Consider the following 20,695-nt stretch of genomic DNA (forward strand, 5'->3'; position numbering starts at 1 on the left):
TCAGAGGTTGAGTGAATGTGCCTGGGGGCCAGGCTGGTGAGAGCCCAGGGGTGTGTGTAGGGGGTGGGATGGGGGAGCAGAACTGGGTGAGGGCATTTTGGGGACTACTGACCTCACCCCAGAAACATCTGGGGAGAGCCTGCCAGGACAGTTGAGAAGGGAATTATCACAGCACTTTGGGAAAAAGCCATGCTGCTCAGGAGATCGTCCTCATTAACCCCTTCCCACAGGGCAAATCAACAAATCATTTCCCTTTCCTGGACCTAGGTTCTTCTCAGGCCATTGGGCACTGGAGCTGGTTGGGTTTGAGATCCCTGAGCTCATATAAGTGATTGGCCGCACTGGGCTTGGGACCCAGCAAGAAGAGCACTGAGCTGGAGTCAGGGTGTCTGATTCTGGCCCTGCCTCTCAAGACCCGCCTGGGCCTCTGTGTCCCCATCAGTGAAGTGTGGGCAGTGCTCCGAGGAGCAGCAACTCAGCAGGGGTTAAAAATGTTCCATGGGAACGCTAGAGTTAACATTTAATAGATGTCTTGGGACTTCCCTGGTGGTCCAGTGGTAAAGAATCCGCCTTCCAATGCAGGGGACTCGAGTTTGATCCCTGGTCAGGGAACTAAGATCCCACATGCCATGGGACAACTAATCCCGCGTGCCACAACTACTGAGCTCGCGTGCCTCAACTAGAGAGCCCGTGCACCACAACTACAGAGCCCACGCGCCCTGGAGCCTGCGTGCCACAACTAGAGCGAGAAAACCCTCACGCCACAACTAGAGAGAAGCCCTGAACGCTGCAACTAGCGAAGAGCCCGCACACCGTTAACAAAAGATCCTGCATGCCTCAACAAAGATCCCGCATGCCTCAACAAAGATCCCGCATGCCTCAACAAAGATCCTGCATGCCTCAACAAAGATCCTGCATGCCTTAACAAAGATCCCGTGTGCCACAACTAAGACCTGACGCAGCCAAAAAAATAAGGAAAATAAATATTAAAAGAAAATTAATAGATGTCTTTACTGCAGGACATCTCAGAGCCTTGAATTTACTGTTTAAGAATGCCATGAGTTTCTAAGAAAGAGTGCAGGGTTCCCCTCCCTGGCAGTGGTGTTCCACAGAGCACACTTTGGGAACCATGGCACCTCTGTACTGCCAGGCAGCTCCTACAGCTGGTTCTCCGCACAGCAGACAGTGGGTTGTGAGGGAAGAGGAGGTGTGGCGTGGATCTGCCCTCTTTGTATGAGTCTCTGTCCCACAGCCTCCTCAGGCCATGCCGCTTCCTGCCTCATCAGCTCTGGGTGCCTGTCCTTGTTCCCCAGAGATGGGCCAGAGCAGGCTTGTCTAGTCAGGGACTGGCGCTGAAAAGGCAGCATCAGTGGTGCTGGAAACTTACCCCGTGGCTGTAGCTCTGCTGGCATGGGACAGGAGGGTGGTCCATTTGTGCTGTGGTCACCCATCCCACGCCCACTGGGAAGACATTGGGGAAGTCACTGCAGCCCTGTTGTCTTCCCTCCCCATCCTGCCTGCCTGGGCCTGGCCCCCATGGCTCTCCACCCTCAGAGTCTGTGGGGCCTCTGTCCTGGCCTCCATGATTGAAGGGTTCCCCGTGCGTTCTGAGGTTGGCTACCAGACTCCAAGACTACGGGCTTCAGGATGCGGGACCCTGTGTGCTGATAGCTAATTGGCTGTGTTCTCGTTTGTGACATTTCAGGGACACCACGTCAAACTCGCTAACCCCTGAGGACACTGAAGACATGCCCGTGGGGCAGGATGCTGAAATCTGCTTGCTGAAGTCGGGAGAACTGATGTAAGTGACGGGCCCCCAAGCTGGACTTCCCAGGGTGTCACTTTTGGGGAGGAGGAACACCAGAGGAGGCCTGGCCTTCCGGTGTCCCAGCTGGAAAGCACCCCAGAGGCTCAGACTTGGCACCCATGGTGGTTTTCAAGTTTGTGCTTCTTTTTCTTTTTCTTTCTTTCTCTTTCTTTCTTCCTTTCTTTCTTTCTTTCTTTCTTCCTTCCTTCGTTCCTTCCTTCCTTTCTTTCTTTTGTAAAATTTATATACAGTTAAGGTCCCCATTTATAGTGTACAGTGCTTGGATTTTGACAAGTAATACAGTGTAATCACCAGGCATCTGCCAGCCCCCACATCGAGCTCTGCCAGTGGCTTTACAGTCTCAGGCCTCAGCACCCAACCAGCTCCACTCCCAAGTCTGCCAAAGAGGAAACCTAGGTCCAGAAAAGAAAATTGACCGGAGTGAAGATATAGAACAGTTCCATCACCCCAAAAACTCCCCTGTCCTTTTATACTCATCCTTCCCTCACCCCTATGTCCTGTGTTCTTCCTTTTTGAAAATAACTTTATTTTCTTATTGTAAGAAAATTTTCCTTGTAGAAAATCAGGAAACAGAGATAAGCAAACCACTTTGCATATAGCCTTCCAGTCTTGTTTATACTAATATACCTAATTTTTCAACATAAACAAATATCCTACATCTTATTGCACAGTCGTTTTAAACTTAATCTTGTATGAGTATTTCCCCATATCATTCTTTTTCTCCAGTGTTGTGACCAATGGCTGTATGATTGCATTATGGTCATTGAGTACATTCAGTCACTCATTCACAGATATTTATCCAGCACCTACTATGTGCTAGATACTGTTCTAGGTCCTTAGAGCACATCAGTGAACAAAGCAAGCAAAGATTACTGCCCTCATGTTCACTTTACATTCCAGCAGGGGTGACAGACAATAAACATCAGTAAATAAGTAAATTATATAGTATGTTACAAGGTGGTGCTTGCTTTGGAAAAGAAACAAAGAGTAGGATGAGGGGGGAAGGGTTGCAATTTTATTTTTTCTTAATTTTTTAAATTAGTTATCTATTTTATACGTATTAGTGTATATATGTCAATCCCAATCTCCCAGTTCATCCTACCACCACTGCCATCACCACCACCCCACGCCCGCTCTTCCCCCTTGGTGTCCATACATTTGTGGGGTTGCAATTTTAAATAGAAAACGCTAAGAAGGTAAGACTTGAAGGAGTTTTCATGCAGATATGCGAGGGAACAGCATTCAGGCAGAAGGAACAGTCAGTGCAAAGGCCCTGGGGCAGGATGGTGTCTGGTATGTTTAAGGAATAGGGATAGGGTCAGTGTGACTGAAGCAGAAAGAGGGAAGGAGACTGGGTCAGAGAGGGAACAGGGCCCACATCACATCAGGCCTTCTTGGCCATTGTAAGGACCTTGGCTTTTAATCTGAGGGGAATGGGAGCTTTACAATTAGATTTGGAACAGATGTGTGACTTAATATAATTTACATTATAAAAGGGGTCACTCTAGTTGCCATATGGAGAATGACTATGAAGGGACAGAAGTAGGGAGACCAGTTGAATTTACATTTATGATGTGAGTCTTATGGACAACAGACTTCTTTTATTTAAGATTGTATTTGAGCAGAGATGGCAAACCCTTGATTTCTTTTTATTAGCATCTCCTTTGGCGAGACTGAGTATTGTCCTCTCACTGAACAGATGAGGTCTAGAAAGGTAAAAAAGATTAAAGACACAATCCAAGTAACTCGGTGCAAGGGGAGAATTCTGGAATGTAAAATTATGAAATGACCCAGCATCAGTGGGGCACCCTGTCAGAGTAAGTAATGCAGCAAGATTTCCATGTTGTGAGAGACCTCTTTTCCAAAATGGACCCTTCTGCCTACTTGCACATTCTTGAAAATTGTAAATATTGGACAAGACCTTTTTTTACTATAATTAGTAATAAAGCTTAAATTAACACATGGGAAAATGGTCCATGGAATTAAATTTTTACACAGGTGAATGACCTATATCAGAGCTGTTCCTTAGAGCATTTTGGTTTTCTAATCATTGATTAGTCTTCTCATTTGCAAAGCTTGGGGAGTATTCCCATCCACCTCTACGCCTTTGGAGCCAACAGAATTCTTAGCGCCACCACTTATTTGCTGTGCAGTCTTGGGCTAGTTACCTACCCTCTCTGAGTTTTGGTTTCCGCCCCTGCGTTAAAGGGGACAGTAATATTTTTGTCCATGAAAGGCAGTTTGGTGTAGTAGAAAGGCAATGGCTTTGGATCAGACCTGTATGGACCTGGATAGAGTTGCTTAGTCTTTTTGAATCTTAGCTTCCTTGTGTGTAGACAGGAGCATCATGCTTCCTCACATAGCCCTTGTGACAACACCCGAAGCTGGCCAGCAGAGTTAGCCCTTGTACAGTTGAGGAGAGGAGATGGGACCGTCCAGGGCCGCACACTCCTGAGCTGTAACCCCGCACTGGAGGCCCTGCCCTCGTGGCCCTCGCTCACCTGCTGCCTCCGGATTTGCTGGGCAGGAGGAGGCACCACTTAATCAGGGAGACTTTGCCCTTCAGCACAGGTTCATCTTCTAACGTAATTGTCACACCCGCCAGAGGCAGGCGTGGTTGTCCCTGTCTGCAGGTGAGGAACCTGAGGCTGACGTGAGGGTGAGCCCTGCGGCAGATGAGAAGCGAGGCAGGTACCAGCACCGGGTTCTCTGGGTCCTGCAGAGAAACTCACTGTCCCTAAACCCTTTAAACTTTTGGAACTGGCTCTTAATCCAGCTAATGAGAGGTAGAATAGGGACACAGCTCCAAGAAGCCTGTCTCCCCAGGGCCCTCAGACTACCCTGCATTAAAGAGTCTGGGGTGTTTGCATTTATGAATAGTCAGGGTGCCTGCATTTATGAATAGTCAGGGTGCCTGCTTGGAATTTTTTGGCAGGCCCTGGATTTCCGCTGAAAAGAGGGACGACTGACCGAAAGGGCAGGAGGTTTCAAGCGATGCGTGTGCTTACTTCTGGTGCTAATTAGGTAAAAGCGGGAGGTGAGGAACTGGAAGGAGAAAGGGGAGAGAAAGAGTGGACAGCTGAGCAGCAGGGCAGCTGCAGGAGAGCTGCAGAAAGCTGAGGCCTCAGCATGCACTTCCTGTCCTTGAGGGGCACGGAGTGGCCCAGGCCGTCCTCTCAGTTCCAGCCAGCTTGCGGGGACCACACCGGCTCCTTGCGGGCAAGGGTTATCATCTATATTTTTTACTTCTGTGTCCCCAGTGCCTAGAGCTATGCCAGGCACCTAGTAAGTGCTCAGGAAACATCTGATGGCGTGAGCTGCACGTCAAGAATTCTCCCATGTTTAAGCGTGTCAGTCATGGTGACCCAGGGCTCGTCCTCCCAAGAGCCTCCAGGGTTTCCAGTCACCTCGGAGTCACAGACAACGTGGCCAGTGGACTCAAACGCTTTCCCCGCTTTGATCAAGTCCCTCTCTGCATTCCTATTTTAGGATAAAATTACCCCTCACGGTGGAAGAGATCGCCAACTTCGGGGAGGGCAACAGGGAGCTGTTTGTGAGGTCCAGTACCTATAGCCTCATCCCCATCACCGTGGCCGAGGCAGGCCTCACCATCAGCTGGGTCTTCTCCTCCGACCCCAAGAGTATCTCCTTCAGTGTGGTGTACCGGGAGGCGGAGGACACGCCGCTGGATCAATGTAAGGTGAGGCCATCTCCCTGCCAGCAGGATTCCCCGGGCAGACCTTACCTGGGATGTTCTGAGAGGGGCACAGAGTGACCAGAGTGGGAAAACCCCCTGGGCTGCATCATGCAGAGCAGGCAACACACCCGGGCTTGTCCAGCCTGGGGGAGGAGAGCTGTCTCCTAATGTCTGAAGGCCCACTCCCGGGTCAGCTTCAGACTGACCTTGGAATAGGTCAGTAGGTGAAACTGAAAGGAATACAGATGTGTGACTCAGTTTAAGGATCATTTTTTTAACAGAGCCATGCCGAGCAAGAACGGGTCACCATGGGAGGTGGGGACCAAGATCTTTGCTTCTGGTTATGAGCTTAGGGTGTTTAGCATCTCACCTCAGAAAGGTCAGTAGAGACTCATAGCCATTGTGTCACTTGGGTGGTTGGGCTGGAAATCTTCGTGGCAGATACCAGTTCATAAACTCCTAAGACATTCTAAACATGGGACATTGACAGTGGCCGGGACCATAGTTCTCAACCTTGGCCACACATTAGAAACACCTGGGAAGCTTTTTTTTTAAATAAATGTATTTATTTATTTATTTTATTTATTTATTTTTGGCTGCGTTGGTTCTTCATTGCTGTGCGCAGGCTTTCTCTAGTTGCGGCGAGTGGGGCCTACTCTTCATTGTGGTGCACGGGCTTCTCATCGCAGTGGCTTCTCTCGTTGTGGAGCACGGGCTCTAGGCATGTGGGCTTCAGTAGTTGTGGCTTGCGGGCTCTAGAGCACAGGCTCAGTAGTTGTGGCTCACAGGCTTAGTTGCTCCGTGGCATGTGGGATCTTCCCGGACCAGGGCTCGAACCCATGTCCCCTGCATTGACAGGCGGATTCTTAACCACTGCACCACCAGGGAAGCCCTGGGAAGCTTTTTTTTTTTTTTTTTAATAAATTTATTTATTTATTTATTTATTTTTTGGGTGTGTTGGGTCTTCGTCTCTGTGTGAGGGCTTTCTCTAGTTGCAGCGAGCGGGGGCCACTCTTCATCACGGTGCGCAGGCCTCTCACTGTCGCGGCCTCTCTTGTTGCGGAGCACAGGCTCCAGACGCGCAGGCTCAGTAGTTGTGGCTCACGGGCCTAGTTGCTCCACGGCATGTGGGATCTTCCCAGACCAGGGCTCGAACCCGTGTCCCCTGCATTGATTGGCAGGCAGATTCTCAACCACTGCGCCACCAGGGAAGCCCCCTGGGAAGCTTTTTAAAACATACTTCTGAGTCCACACCCCAGACCACTAAACCAGAATCTCTAAGGTGGATCCAGGCATCCTTAGATGGTCCCAGTGGGCAATCAAGGTTGAGAGCCACTGGTTTAGATCAAGGAGAAGAAGAGTAGAAAGGATGGAGTAGGGTGCAGAGCACAGGACAATGAACAGGCCTCCGTGGGGGCTGACTCACTGTGGGCCGAGGAGGAGGGAGGGTCTGAATTCCACACCTGAATCTCTGCAGGGAGGGTGCCAGGGGATGATGGAGGGAGAGCTGGTTTGGGTGGAAACGCGAGTTCCATTTGAATCACTGTGAGTGGAAGGAATAGTGAGGACAGTCACACAGGCTGGATTGGAGCTCCGGGTAGATCCTAGACTTTTAATACAAAATCTCCATTTTCTTTTTTTTTTTTTTTTTAAAGATTTATTGATTGATTGATTGATTGATTGCTATGTTGGGTCTTCGTTTCTGTGCGAGGGCTTTCTCTAGTTGCGGCAAGCGGGGGCCACTCCTCATCACGGTGCGCAGGCCTCTCACTGTCGTGGCCTCTCTTGTTGCGGAGCACAGGCTCCAGACGCGCAGGCTCAGTAGTTGTGGCTCACGGGCCCAGTTGCTACGCGGCATGTGGGATCTTCCCAGACCAGGGCTCGAACACGTGTCCCCTGCATCAGCAGGCAGACTCTCAACCGCTGCGCCACCAGGGAAGCCCCAAAATCTCCATTTTCTAAGAATGAAGCTAGAGAGGAGCAATTTGAAGTTGTGTGAAAGGAGCCTTCTGTGAAGTCTCTGCGATGACATCCACTAGTCCCTCACGCTTGTGGTCCTCTGGGTGTCCTAAGGGGCTCGCGGTGAGGGCTGGGGAAGGCCCAGAGCCCCAGGAGGGCCAGGCTCGGGCATGCTGGGCACACAGGTCCCCGCTCCAGCTTCGGTATCCACATGGGGAAGACATGTGTCCGTCTGTGTTTGCTCTCCTGCCATCCCTGTCCTGGTGGTATCTGCCTATTATAGAGATTGCTTTGTCATTTCTGTCCTCTTCAGATTCACTCCTTAAATTTAATTCTAGCCCCCCTGAGTTGGCCTTGATTATTGGAGTCTCATGCTCGTGCTTATTTAAAAACTGCTCTGCCCCTCTTTTCCTTTTGGAGGCTCACAGCCACACCACACGTGTAGCCTTGGAGCCCCTCCTTCCTGAGCGGTTCTGAACGTCCACCTGGGAGGTCCTGGGCTTGTGGTCAGAGAGTGGATTCAGGCTCACTGCTGCCACCTGGGCACATGTCTCAGTCCATGAGGCAGGTCTTAGTCCCACTTTGCTGATGAGGAGACTCGGGTGCAGAGCGGCCTCTGGGCAGTTGGTTGGGCAGCAGCTTAGGCAGCGTGCTTCTCAGCTCTGCACTAGCAACCGGCTGCACCACCCGGTACTCAGCACCAGCACCTTCGCTGTTCACCTCCTGTTCCCAACGCCCACCGAGCGCCTCGTGCTGTGTCTGCCCACGTTAGATACTGGTGGATATTTGTGGGAGGGAGAGAGGGAGGTGACTAGATCCAGTCTCCACGCCTCTCTCCTTGCTCAGTCACTCACCAGCCTAATCCTCATGGCCCTGGGAGAGCTGTGTGGTTCCTCCCAGGAATCAGGATCTCAGGGACGCCCAGGAGCCATCCTCATCTCTGGCTCCCTTACTGCCTGAAGGATATGGTTACCATTGTCTTTCCCACAGTGGACGCCAGGGGGCAGAAGGAGCCCATCTGCAGGGTGGGTGAGAAGGGTGCTCAGGTGCTCCTCTGCCGTCACAGGCCCGACTGTCACCAGCCAGCTGTGGGGATGACTGTTACGTCTGCCTGAGGTCCCGTACAGACATCAACCTGGAGAACCTACGTCCAGGCTCACACCTTTAGCATCTATCCTGGGGACTCCCCGTATGATGCCCTAACCAGACTGGACCTTGTTGGGAATAATGGGACATAGTGCAAATTGCAACACTCAGGTTTCGTGATTGTGGAGGTTCAGGCATGAGGAGCTCTGCTGTGTACTTGCACTCTGTTCACAACCATTTACTGTACTGCTGTATACTGGGCTCTGTAGGGCGGGCCCACTGAGGATAAAGAGAGAAGGAACAGCATGGGATCTGCCCTTGAGGAGCTCATGGTGTGATCAGAGAGAGACCTTATTAAAAAAACAACTGTGGGAGAAAAAAGAAAAGAAACAACTGTGATTCCAGGTGGTGACTGTCATGATGGGGTGGCACTTGAGGGTGGGGGGCAGGCACCTAACCTGGGGAGCAGTGATCAGGGCAGGAGACTCCTGGGCCAAACCAAGAGAAGTTGTGGGGAGGGGATGGCAGGGGGACATGGGTTAGAGGAAAAGCATACAGGTGGAGGGAACAGCATGAAAGGCCAGTCCCATCTCTAGGGGCATGTCAGACACTCCCACCCGGGACCACCCTCTCTCCAGAGGGACCTCCTCTATCAAGGCCATGCCTCGACACTGAGATTAGAGACTGTGACTTTGGGAAGCACTTGACGAAAGAAGCGGTAAATCAAGGACTTGAGGCTACCCATGTGCAGACTGCTGCCCTGAGACAAATCAGCCTGGGACACATCAGGGAAGAAGACCTAGTCCCTGCCTCTCTCTTTGGCCAGAGAAGCTCAGAGGCCTGCCTGGGGCTACTGGGAGCAAGGACCCTTGACTTTATTTTTTAAACAGCTTTATTGAGGTATAATTTACACACCATATAATTTACCCATTTAAAATGTGCAATTCACTGTTATTTCAGTATTATTCACAGAGTTGTGTAACCATCACCACTGTCTGATTTTAGATCATTTTCATCATCCCCCAAAACAAAAAGAAACCCTGTGCCCATTAGCAGTCACTCGCCAACCTCCACCCAGCAACCACCAACCTACCTTCTGTCTTTACAGATTCCATGTTCTGGACATTTCATGTGAGTGGAATCATGCAATATGTGGCCTTTTCAGACTGACTTTTTCCATTTAACATAGAACCCTGGCTCTGTACCAGGCCGCCAGGTCACTAGAGTCCCTCGAGAAAGCAGTAAAACCAACTTGGACTGTTTTACAGACATATCACATAAATCAGGTCATGGGCACCCAAGCACTGGAGGCTGATGGGAGACGCCCCCAGAGCTCACACAGCAGAGACCTGTCTCACTCAGGGTTACATGAGGCCCCAGTCATCTCCCGTCACCTCTGCTGTATGGGCTTTGACACCAGAGCCTTCGTTAATCTCCCCTAGACGTTTTGATTGACTGATTTTAAAATCAGTCTTACAGATTTTGACCATGGTAGAAAAAACAGCAGCTGGAATGAACCAAAAGTCCATAGAGTAGACTGTTTAAAGAAATGAAGAGTATTATCTTATACATGTCCTCTTCAGAGGATCTGCCTTAACAAGCTCTTGGGTTTTGCTTTGTAATCAAAGTAGTGTGTGGGAAGGTTGAGGTGTGGGGCACACAGGCGTCCCTGTGTAAACAGCAAGCCTTTCTCCCCAGCACTTCCTCCTACATGTGGTTGCTGAAGTATCTTAGGCCAGGCTCAGAATTTTTAGGTTATGAATCACGGGAACAGACCCAACCACCCAACCTCCCGGGATTCTCAGTCCCCAGTGGAATTAGAATATTGTAGAACATTAATGGAACTTGATGAGATAAGAAGTAGCTGCCACAGAGCCCACGCATAGTAGGTCCTCGTGCATCTTTGTCCCCTCCGGGCTTGTCTTGGGACCGTCCTACTCCCTCACCACCACCAGCTTCCAGCCAGAGCAAATGTACTGTGGTGTCAGGAACATACTGTGTGCTCTGTCTCTCTCTCCCATGCCTTTGGGATCTCCCTCTTGACGTCTCTCTGACCCATATGTTATTTAGTTTCCAAATATTTTGGAATTTTCCAGACAACTGCTTTTTTTTTTTCTTACTTAATTCCATTGTCAGAAAATGCACTTTGTATAGTTTGAATCCTTTTAAATGTAAGTTTTGGGTTTTTTTTTTTTTAATGGCCTAGAATATGGCCTACCTGGTGAATGTTTCAAGTACACTTGAAAAGCATGTGTGTTCTGCTGTTGTTGGGTGGAGTGTTCTATACATATCAGTTAGATCAAGTCAGTTGATAGTGTTCTTCTATTTCCTTACTGAGTTCCTGTCTACTTATTCCATCAATTATTGAGGGACATTAAAATATCCAACTATAATTATGAATTTATTCTATTTCTCCTTGTAACTCTACCACTTTTTGCTTCATGTGTGTTGAAGCTCTGTCATTAGGGGCATAAATGTTTAGGATTGTTTTGTCCCCCTTGATGAAATTGACATCTTTATCATTATGAAACTGTCCCTGGCCACGTTCTTTGATGTAAAAATCTACTTTGATATTAATATAGTCAATCCCTCTTTCTTTTGACTGGTGTTAGCATGGTGTATCTTCTTACATCCCTTTAACTTCTTTGTGTCTTTACATTTAAATTGTATTTCTTGTAGGCATGATGGGGTTGGGGCTTGCTTTTATCCAACCTGATAATTCCTGCCTTTCAATTGGGATGTTTAGCCTACTTACATTTAATGTGATTGTCAATAAGGTTAGGTTTGAGTCTCTCATCTTACTGTTTTTTATTTGTTCCATCTGCTTGTTGTTCTCTTTTCCTCTCAAAGCAGTAAACTAGGGCAATTGCAGGGCTCACCTTGTTCTCTCACAGATCACTGTCCATCATTGCCTGATGTACAGTGTCTTAAGAACTGTTTTGTATATTTTGTCGGTTTTGGTTGTTACTTGAGAGGGTAAATCTTAGCCATTCTCCCATGCTTTTGAATATGTTGTCCCTGCTGCCTGGAGCTGCCAGACCTCCCTATAACTAGCTAAATTGTCCAAGCTCAGTGTTGCCTCTTCCAGGAAGTCTTCCCTGATTCTGCCTCTCCCCCCTCCCACCCAGAGGCTGGGATAGGCACCCCTCCCTGGTAGACCCCTCGTGACAGTTTCACCCAACATAATTGAATGTTTTTTTTATCTGTTGTCACCATTAAACCACAAGATCCTTAAGGGCAGCAGAGGCTTCTGTGGGAACTTACTTCACTTTGGGAACTTTGTGGCCACCATGTAGTGTTTCAAGAAATAGTTCGCTGTATTCAAGTTTGAGTTGAAAAAGTAATCACATCTTTATAACTATTTTGGATTCAGTCATTTTGCACAGGTTGAAAAATGTTTAATAGGAAAAAATTAAAACTAAATTTAACAAAAATTGAATTTCCAAAAAAGGAGCAACATTTAATTTTGTAGAGAATGAAAATTTTTACATTGTGAGGCAGCTCACTACCTTAGGAACCCATTGCTAAGATGTTACGTGGTCTGCGTGACCATTTATTTGTGTGTAGTCCCAAATGGGAGGCTTATGGATGCTTAATGAGACAAGACCCTCTAAGTGCTTGTCCCTTCAGAAAAATGTGTTTAATTTTGGTTGGCTCTTGTGTTAATTCCTGTCATATCTTCAGTTTTAAAGTATCTTAGCTGGCTAACAGGTGGAAGACTCTGCCCATGGGAAAGAAGTTGGCCATCCATAGACCCCAGCCCTGGCCCTGTCCAGTTCACACAATTTGCTCAGATTTGGGCTCTGACAGTGAGGCCCTTAGAACATGTCCTTAGAAAATAAACATCTCCTGGGATTAATTTCTCATTCTCAGAGGACATAGAGAGGAAGCAGGAGACTTGGAAAGATGAAAGGGCTCTGAGGCATATGGACCGACCGGGGCCAAGTGAGAAGCCCCGGGTGGAGCCAGGGGTGGTCAGCCTGGAGGAAAGTGGGCCCAGCAGCTTCACAAAGTGCTCAAGAGATGTGGAAAGAGGGCTCGGCCTGTCCTGTGAGACCCCCAAGGGTAGCAGCACCAGCGCAAAGGAAAGAGCCAGGCAGGATTTCACCTAGAATAAGCCTCACCTTCCTGAAGCCAGAAAGGGGCTGTTCCTCTGGACGGTGGAGCGTTCTGGCACTGGCCATGGTCAGAGGAGGCTGGAGGACCATTCTTTTGGGATGCTGACCAATTCATGATTCTGGATGAAACTCATGTCTACAGCCTCCCCACTATCTCAAGTTATCGACAAACCCAGGGCATGTGGGAGGTACCCCACCAATCCTGGGGGCTGATCTCAGCCCCAACCCTGCTCAGCTGTGACCTTAGACGAGGCAGGCTCTCAGCTTCCCTGGGCCTCAGTTTCCTTCCCCAAGATAAAGAGTCTTCCCAGAGGATCCATGGTGCCCTCTCAGCTTCTGTTTCACTTTTCCTGTCTGCTTTGTCTCCCAGGTGCTCATTCCCACAACCCGATGCAATTCCCACAAGGAGAACATCCAGGGCCAGCTCAAGGTCCGCACACCAGGCATCTACATGCTCATCTTCGACAACACCTTTTCCAGGTAGGGGCCACCTCATTCATCAGCATCCAGATGCATCCACCTGGCACCTGGTCCCAAGAACAGAGGTGGATGTTTAAAAGAAGTTATTTAATTATCAGTAGCTTATTATCAGTAGTGCTTTGATTTTAGACCTACGCTTTGGTGTTCCAGTGTCTGTTATAGACTGTGTAACACACAGGCTAATACTTACAGAGTCTCGCCACATGTCAGGTGTGTTCTCCGCCCTCTGCTCTTACTTACTCACTTCAGCCCCACATCAGCCTCACGTAATAGGGACTGTCTTTCTCCTCGTGTTACTACTAAGGGACTGAGGACAAGAAAGATAGAAGAGTGACAATCCCAAGTCACACAGCTGGTGGTAGAGCTGGATTTGAACCCAGGTGGCCAGGCTCCAGACTCTAGGCTCTTACCCGGGACACCCTTCTGCCTCTCTGCTGTCCAGATTCCCACTGCCCAGACCAGAGAAGAGCTCAGTAAATATAGTGGAAGGATTAGGTGGATGGATGGATGAGAGAGAAGTGAAGGAATGAAGGCTAAAGTTTGAGATAATCAGGACCAGAGCTGTGAGGTGAGGCCCCTGGGCCCTCCTGTCATGGGAGTGGAGCAGCAGGTACCATCTTTGGGAAGCACTGTTTCAAAGCACCAGATACAGATCCAGGAGTGTAGGGCTTGGGGGGCAGGAGGATGGGGATGTAGGGAGATAAGGCTGGAGGGGCGGCCAAGAAAGGAAGCAGGACAGAGGACCACCATTGACTGAGCATCTGCTGTGAGCCAGGGGCCTACGTCATGGAGACGTGAGACAGGTTGCTGGGCACCTGTCCCTTTTATGTCTTCTGCTTCAGCGTAAGCCCTTAATTGGGGCTTGCCTCTGTTATAAGACCTGTCTTGTCAGCATCCAGCCACATCCTCTCTGAGTGGAACCTTGAGCTAGTGGCCACATCCCTCCACATGGGTGCCCTTCCCAGCCCACTTAATAGGCTGGGAATTACTTAATAGGACACTCTAGGGGAAAGCTAGAGTGCCACCCCCTCACCACCTCCAGGCCTTGAACTCCCAGGGCTTGTGGCCATGGGCATCCACCAAGGGAGAGGTTAGAAGAATGGGCTTCCCACCTTGCCCCACTCCTGCCCCTCCCCCCAACCCCCCCATGAACATGAACACACCTTGAGTTAGCAGGACTCTCGGGCACAGGCCCAGCGTGTCCAGAGAGCTGCTTTCGGACTGGACGTGGGCCTCAGCCCCTCTGGGGCAGCGGTTAGGAGACTGGGTGGAGGCCAGCCAGGCACAGGCTCTGCTCTTCCCTCTGTGGGTTTTAGTTGAACCCCAGTTTCCTCTGCAGTGGCAGCCAGCATTTTTACTACCTCACGGAGCCCCACTGTGTTGATGGAGAGGCCGGTAGAGGCGTGTTGAGGGCAGAGTGCAGCCCCAGGCCGGCCCCCAGTTATTGTTAGAAGCGGCCGTGGTGCTGTGACACACTCTGGCCTTAATCCACTGAGGTCATCTCAGGGGCCTACTCGAGATTTCCAAAGCATGGACGGCAAAATGGATTTGGATGCCCAGTCAGAATGAAATCCAGGCTCACTTCCACCTTATATGTCCCCTCCATGCCGGCTCCATTCACTTCGCCAGTGCAGTCCAGACCACCTAGACCCCAGAGACCTCCGGGACTGCTTCAGAGCAGCAAGGCAAGCAGGGGCGGGGCTTCACAGTGTGAGACCAAATGGGCCTTTCTGCACCCAAGCCCCAGGAAAGTCTGTGGCGGTGTCCCAAGACCCCTGATACTGTGCAGGGAGATGTCTCTGCTAGACGGACAGGAAGTGGGGGTGAGGGGGCGTGGAAGAGTCCACACATTCTGCAAGAGGCCCCAGCCTCCGAGCAGAGGTCTCTGCACAAAGACTCGCCGTGCCAGCCAGCGCCCACTCCAGCCAGGTCACTGCAGCTGCAGCCCCTCAGGCTTTTAGCCCTCAGGGTAACACCTCCTTTTCCATTTCTGTCTCCTCAGGTTTGTCTCCAAGAAAGTATTTTATCACTTAACGGTTGACCGGCCTGTGATCTACGATGGAAGTGATTTCCCGTAGCCTCAAGCACGTGGATTTTAGTAGTTTCCCATTACCCACAGGAAACACTACTCTTCCTCTCCTGTCACATAAAGCACTTACAAAACACGAAAAACAAAAAACAGCTGCTCTGAAGCTATCAAGATCCACTGTGCAACTTTAAGAGACGGGCCCTTGGCTGCTCCTTGGAGCTGGGTTGTTCCTTGTACTCAGCACCATGCACGTCACTCTTAGCCCTGTGGCTTATAAGGGCTCAAGCAACGTTTCCATTGTCCTCACACCCAGAGGGACACTATGCCAAAGTTTTAAACGCTCAGGAGACCATTGGCCTCTCCTGGGGGCACAGTTGGTTCCAGGCCTCCTGTGGAGAGTTTCCCAGGCCAGAGAGGATCCCAACTTCTGCTCAGGGAGAGACATGGCCCCTCTGTGCCCAGCCTGGGGCCATGCATCATGGGTGACCATGAGCTGGGATGCCCTGGCCAGACCCTGTGAGGCCCTTGAGTCCTCCCAGGAAAAGGAGGTCGGGGCACCCAGGGGCCCACCCAAGATCCCAACCAGCCTCCTCCATCATGCTCCTGTCCCTTCCTGCCCCGTGAGTCCAGGGCTGCTCCAGAACTCAGCCATTTCAGAGGGGCCTCCAGCTGCACTTGCCTCCTGGCCCTTCTGTCTGGGCAATTCTGTCCTCAAGCAAAGCCCTTCACTCAGCCAGGCCTCTCAACAGCTCAAAACATCACCCTAAGAATCAGAACTGAAGCTAATCCAGGGAACAGAACCCACCTACTGGGGGCCTGCAGTGCTTTCTGCCTACGGATGGCCAGAGCCCAGATGCTGGGTAATGTCAACGCCATGACCAAAACACAAGGTTGTGCATCAGCCTATAGGGCTCACTCCTCAGCTGACAGCCTGTCTTTGTTTATATCAATAAGAGCTTCTGCCTCACCTGCAGATATGTTTACTAATGATCATAAATCAGGGTAGGAACCACTTTTAAAAATTGGGGCTTCTTAACAGAAGTCTTTGGTAACTCAAGTGTAAACAGGCATAATTCATGAATCTGCTCTTGGCTTACCTCTTGGTCCCTCCTCCCCACCTACCAGATTCCCCACACCCCGTTTGCCCACTTCCTGCTGCTCAGCCTGCACCTGACACCTGGGAGCTGCCTCCCTCTGGGGCCAATGAATCCTCTGTCCTTTTCCAGGACGAGAAGGAGATAAGCTTCCTGTTCTCTGTGGCCCTCTTCTCCCACCAGAGGGCTCACCTTTGACGGCCTTTTTGTGCCCTGTTCACCGGGCAGTCAGGACCCAGGTACTTCCACAGTGAGTAGAGCATCTGACAAAGCAGCCCACCTTGGCTGGGGACAAGGGAGAGGGCGCCGGGCAGGGTGACTGTGGGTCTGAGTGCCGGGCCCAGCCAGCCCTCCAGCTAGCCTGGTGACTAAGCCAAGCCACACCACCTCGAAGCTTCATCTCGTCGTTCACAAGCCTGGTCTGACCAGTTCTGAGAGCTGGAGAATGGGTCAGGAACCCCAGGCCAAGTTCAGCTCAGACCCCACACCCACCATGCACCAGCAGAGAGGACTCGTGGGGCAGGGGCAGGAGGAAATGACTTTGGCGATGGACTCAGAACTTTGATTTAAACAGGAGACTTAGGCACTCCCACTCACTTTAAGTGGGGTTTGGGACATGGTGAACAGAACCTTCCAGAGAGATTAGCCCAGAGAAAAGCTGGACCTCTTGTGCTCTCTTTCCTGGGAGTAGCCGCCTGTGGCAGAAAGCCACGTCTCTAGCATCTCCTCGAGCAAGGTCCTGACAGTGCTCAGCACCAGAATGGAAATAGCCAGGCCCCCAGAGACTCCCTAGCCTCATGCTTGTCCCCACAGGGTGCCACACAGCCTGAAGATGGTTCCAGGGCAAATTATCCTGCCTTTAAAGCCACCCACCCTCTTGGAAAGGATAATCAGATGTAGCTAGTTCACCACATGAGAGAGACTAACAAAAGAACCCAAAACAGTCTGGAATCTTGGTTTGAGTGCTTAGCTTTCCCAGGATACCGTGGAGACTCTGGCCAAGCTGATGGCCTTCTGCTGGTATCACCACCATCACCTGCAGCTAGAACCAGCGTTTCGAGAGTAGCTGATGTGTTTCCTGCGAAAGGCCTGGGACATTCCATCTGAGGCTGATTCTGAACCTCTGTCACTCAGCCCAACTGTAGCTTAAAAAATCACTTGGCTCTTGTGAAGCCAACCCAGAGCCACTCCTGCAGGAGAGCGTGGGCCCCTAGTGGCACCACAACAAAAGGTGCCTGCAGTTGTGCAAAAAGGCCTTTGCTGTGTTCAGAGACCTGCCCCCTGACCCCTGTTCACACCCCGCTTCTGCAGCGTATTTATTTTTTGTGCTGAATGGACTCATGTCCTTTGTTACTTTGCTGTGCGAGCTCAGGTTTGCTGTGCACTACGCAGCTAGAGAATATCTACGGCTGCAAATATGCTTGCAGCCATGTTTAAGTATGGCTTGTATAAATAGCTTTCTTATTTTAAACAGGTTCCCAATTTTACTGAGGTTTTGGGGTTGCAGTATTTTTTTTTAATGCAAACGACAATGAAAGACAGCTATTGAAAGTGGTGGCCCCAGCCAGTAGACTGAATTACACTAGAAGTCAACAAGAAGGAAACATCCTTGGGATCTCAGATCACTATTTAAAAACGAAAACAAAACCCCAGCAGTCCCTTGATGGCCCAGCTCTCTGAATAACTGTCACTCTTTAGTATTGATACCAGCCACCTTGCTCACCACTGTCTCAGAAGCCACTGATCACCCTCGCCTATGAACACAGCCTCTGTCAGGCACACTCATACACCTCAAGGAAGGGCGTTTGGGAGAAAGTGTGGCCTCTGCAGAGCACTTCTGGCTGGAGCCCACCTACTCCAGGTCTACTGGACCAAGAGCAGGCAAGGAAATTCTCAAGCAGGAACCACATAGGGTTTAGAAAGTAGACGTGAAAAGCCACACTATGTAATTCAAAAATAAAGGGGATGGTTTTTCTGGAAATTTTCAGTTGTCACTCACCTTCTGTGGTGAAGCCATTACAGACTCAGATGAAAAGAAATCCCCATTTGGGGATGAAATCTCAGAGTCTGTTTTATGATACTGGTTAGATGTCCACTGACATGGTTTTATAGGAGTTTAAATTTCAGAAGCCCACCTTGGTGACTCTACATGGGAGAATCCCATCCTTGACTCAGAGGTTTTGAGAATCAGCAGAGCCGCCATCTGTGATGCTCAGAACCAAGGGTTGCCCAGAGACTGGAGTCAGCCATCCACATTTACAAAATGCTTACCCAAAAGGTACTTTTCAGTGGAACCTTGGGTAAGTTTCTCTCTTTTCATTATGCTTCTTCCAAGGAAACAGGAAAGACTGAGTTAATGCCTTTTCTCTCTTAAGCACTTTTTCAAAATAGTAACGTACATCTTTAAATTTTGGGAGGCATCTCTGATAAAAAGGCTTCCTTAGAACCTTAGGACGAGTGTTATCCAGAGATGATCCTGCCCCTGGTGGCTGCAGAGCAACAGTGAAGCCTCAGTTGGATGGCTTCCAAATCGGAATTGCACTTTAATTGACTAATCTCAGTTCTTGCAGCCTTACAGGATAGCGGGTCTGGAAACCCATCGCATTCTTATCTGCCAAAGAATTACCCAGAAGCACATCAAATGTCAACAGTCCACCTGCACAGCAGGGGTGAGGAACTTTTGTATCCCAAAACATACTCCTTACAGCATCTGCTGCACCATTTGGGAATGTCTTTATTTTTAACCTCAGGATTTAAATAAACACTATGTCATTGACAGTAGTGTCATCTTTCATTCTGTTGAGACATAAGGCAAGTGATGAAGTTGCCCACAGCAGAGTCGGGGTCGAGCTGCCCTGCTGGGACACGTCTTGTACCATGACTTTTCAAAAGGGCCCAAGCCAGCAGCTGTCCTGAGCAGTTGCCACGTGGCCTGATATCTGGACCCACAGTCTGCTCTGAGGCCTGTGTTCAGACCTGCCTGAGCCATCGCAACGCACCAACCCACTGCCCTCTGCCAGATGAGATTTTGCTTTCAGCAAAATTCCCCAGCCTTCCCCTGGTCCTCAAAAGAGCACACTGAGCAAAGAGCAACCTGATTTACCAGAATAATGGGGTGGGGGAGGAGGTCACGGTGAGCTAAAACCACAATTAGTGAATCTGGATACAAATCTGGGCAAAACTGCCAGCACGAGGCAGTACAGAGGATCAGCAGAGAGCCTGGACACAGGCCCCGAGGTGCATGTCCCAGTCACTCCACTGGGCAGATTGAGCTCAGGCTGGGCAGTCCATCTGCACTCACCTCTCCTGAGTGCCTTGTGCCCCACAGAGCCCCTCCCAGCCCCCTGGATTCTCCTGTGGCCTCTTCTTTCATCAGTTACTCAGGAATAAGTTACTTTCCATTATCGGATTGTTCCCGCAAGGGCCAGGACCTGTGTTTCTTCCATCTTCATCTCCCTCCTCTACCTCACCTCACAGCATCCAGCACTGTGCCAGACACGAGAGCGCTCTCCAGCATCTGAATCGGCGAGGACACTCGGTGCCTTGGTCAGCTCTAAGCCATCAACAATCCCACTGGCCAACTTGGCCAGAGACAAACTCCCAAAACCCCCATGTCAGAGAAGGACAAAGGGCAAGCCTGCAGGGGAGGTTTGGGGAGGATGGAGGTGAGCTGGTCACTAGATCCGACCCCTCGCAACCCCCTATACCCTCAAGTCAAGCCTCTTACTGTCCAGTAACAGAAGAGTGGTTTATCCAAGTGCCCAAAACAGCACAGCAGAAGGATTTCTTTGTTAATAGGACAGTCCCTCCAGAGACTCAGGTGGCCACGTGGACTGGGCCTGGAAGGAGGACCGACGGGGACACGTGGATGTGCAGGCTGCTCTATCTGGGCTGGGATCCTTCGTGGCAGAATCCCTGTGCACCTCACCCCACCTGCTGAACCGCTGAGTAGTCCAAGGTGACCAAACCAATCCTCCGCTCCAGGGTTTCCCAGCCCCCACTCGATTCCAGGCATTCTGGCCCATCTCGGCGCCCGTACGCGCCGTGGCACTCGGTTCCCCGCCTCTTCCGCCCGGTCGCCGCGTGGTGCTGGAGAACGTAGAGATTCCCCAGGTGACTCAGAAGAACACTGTCTGCAGGGTCAGCCCTTTCAGTTTGAAGATGCGTGGGAAAAATCTGGCGAGTGGGGCCCGCCACCCACGCACATCTGAAAAGCAAATAGATGGTGAAACCTGTCGCCCGAGATGAGAAAACGGACTTTTTCGGGGGGGAGAGATTGAAGCCGAAGCCATCAAAACCCAGGGGAGAGCAGAGTTATTATGAAAGCCGCTCAGAGTGGGTTAGGGTTGAAAGAAAGGTCAGCCTTTTACTTTTTCCACACCTGCTGGTTTCTAAAGAAAGATG

At 50.3% G+C, this 20,695-nt stretch overlaps 1 protein-coding gene across 2 annotated transcripts in view; it reads left to right on the top strand.

The window, feature by feature from the left end:
- Positions 1–19,067, top strand: part of FYCO1 (FYVE and coiled-coil domain autophagy adaptor 1) — an 86,926-nt gene extending 67,859 nt beyond the window's left edge. For both annotated transcript variants that reach the window (XM_082347309.1, XM_082347310.1), the window contains exons 15-18: positions 1,706–1,801; positions 5,318–5,528; positions 13,059–13,168; positions 15,171–19,067. In XM_082347309.1, coding sequence (XP_082203435.1) covers positions 1,706–1,801; positions 5,318–5,528; positions 13,059–13,168; positions 15,171–15,246 — 493 coding nt within the window. In that variant the 3' untranslated portion in view covers positions 15,247–19,067. The remainder of the gene's footprint in view (positions 1–1,705; positions 1,802–5,317; positions 5,529–13,058; positions 13,169–15,170) is intronic.
- The last annotated feature ends 1,628 nt before the right edge of the window (positions 19,068–20,695 follow it).

The sequence above is a fragment of the Balaenoptera borealis genome (genome assembly GCF_965194805.1).
Source record: "Balaenoptera borealis genome assembly, chromosome: 12".
Lineage (NCBI taxonomy): Eukaryota > Metazoa > Chordata > Mammalia > Artiodactyla > Balaenopteridae > Balaenoptera > Balaenoptera borealis.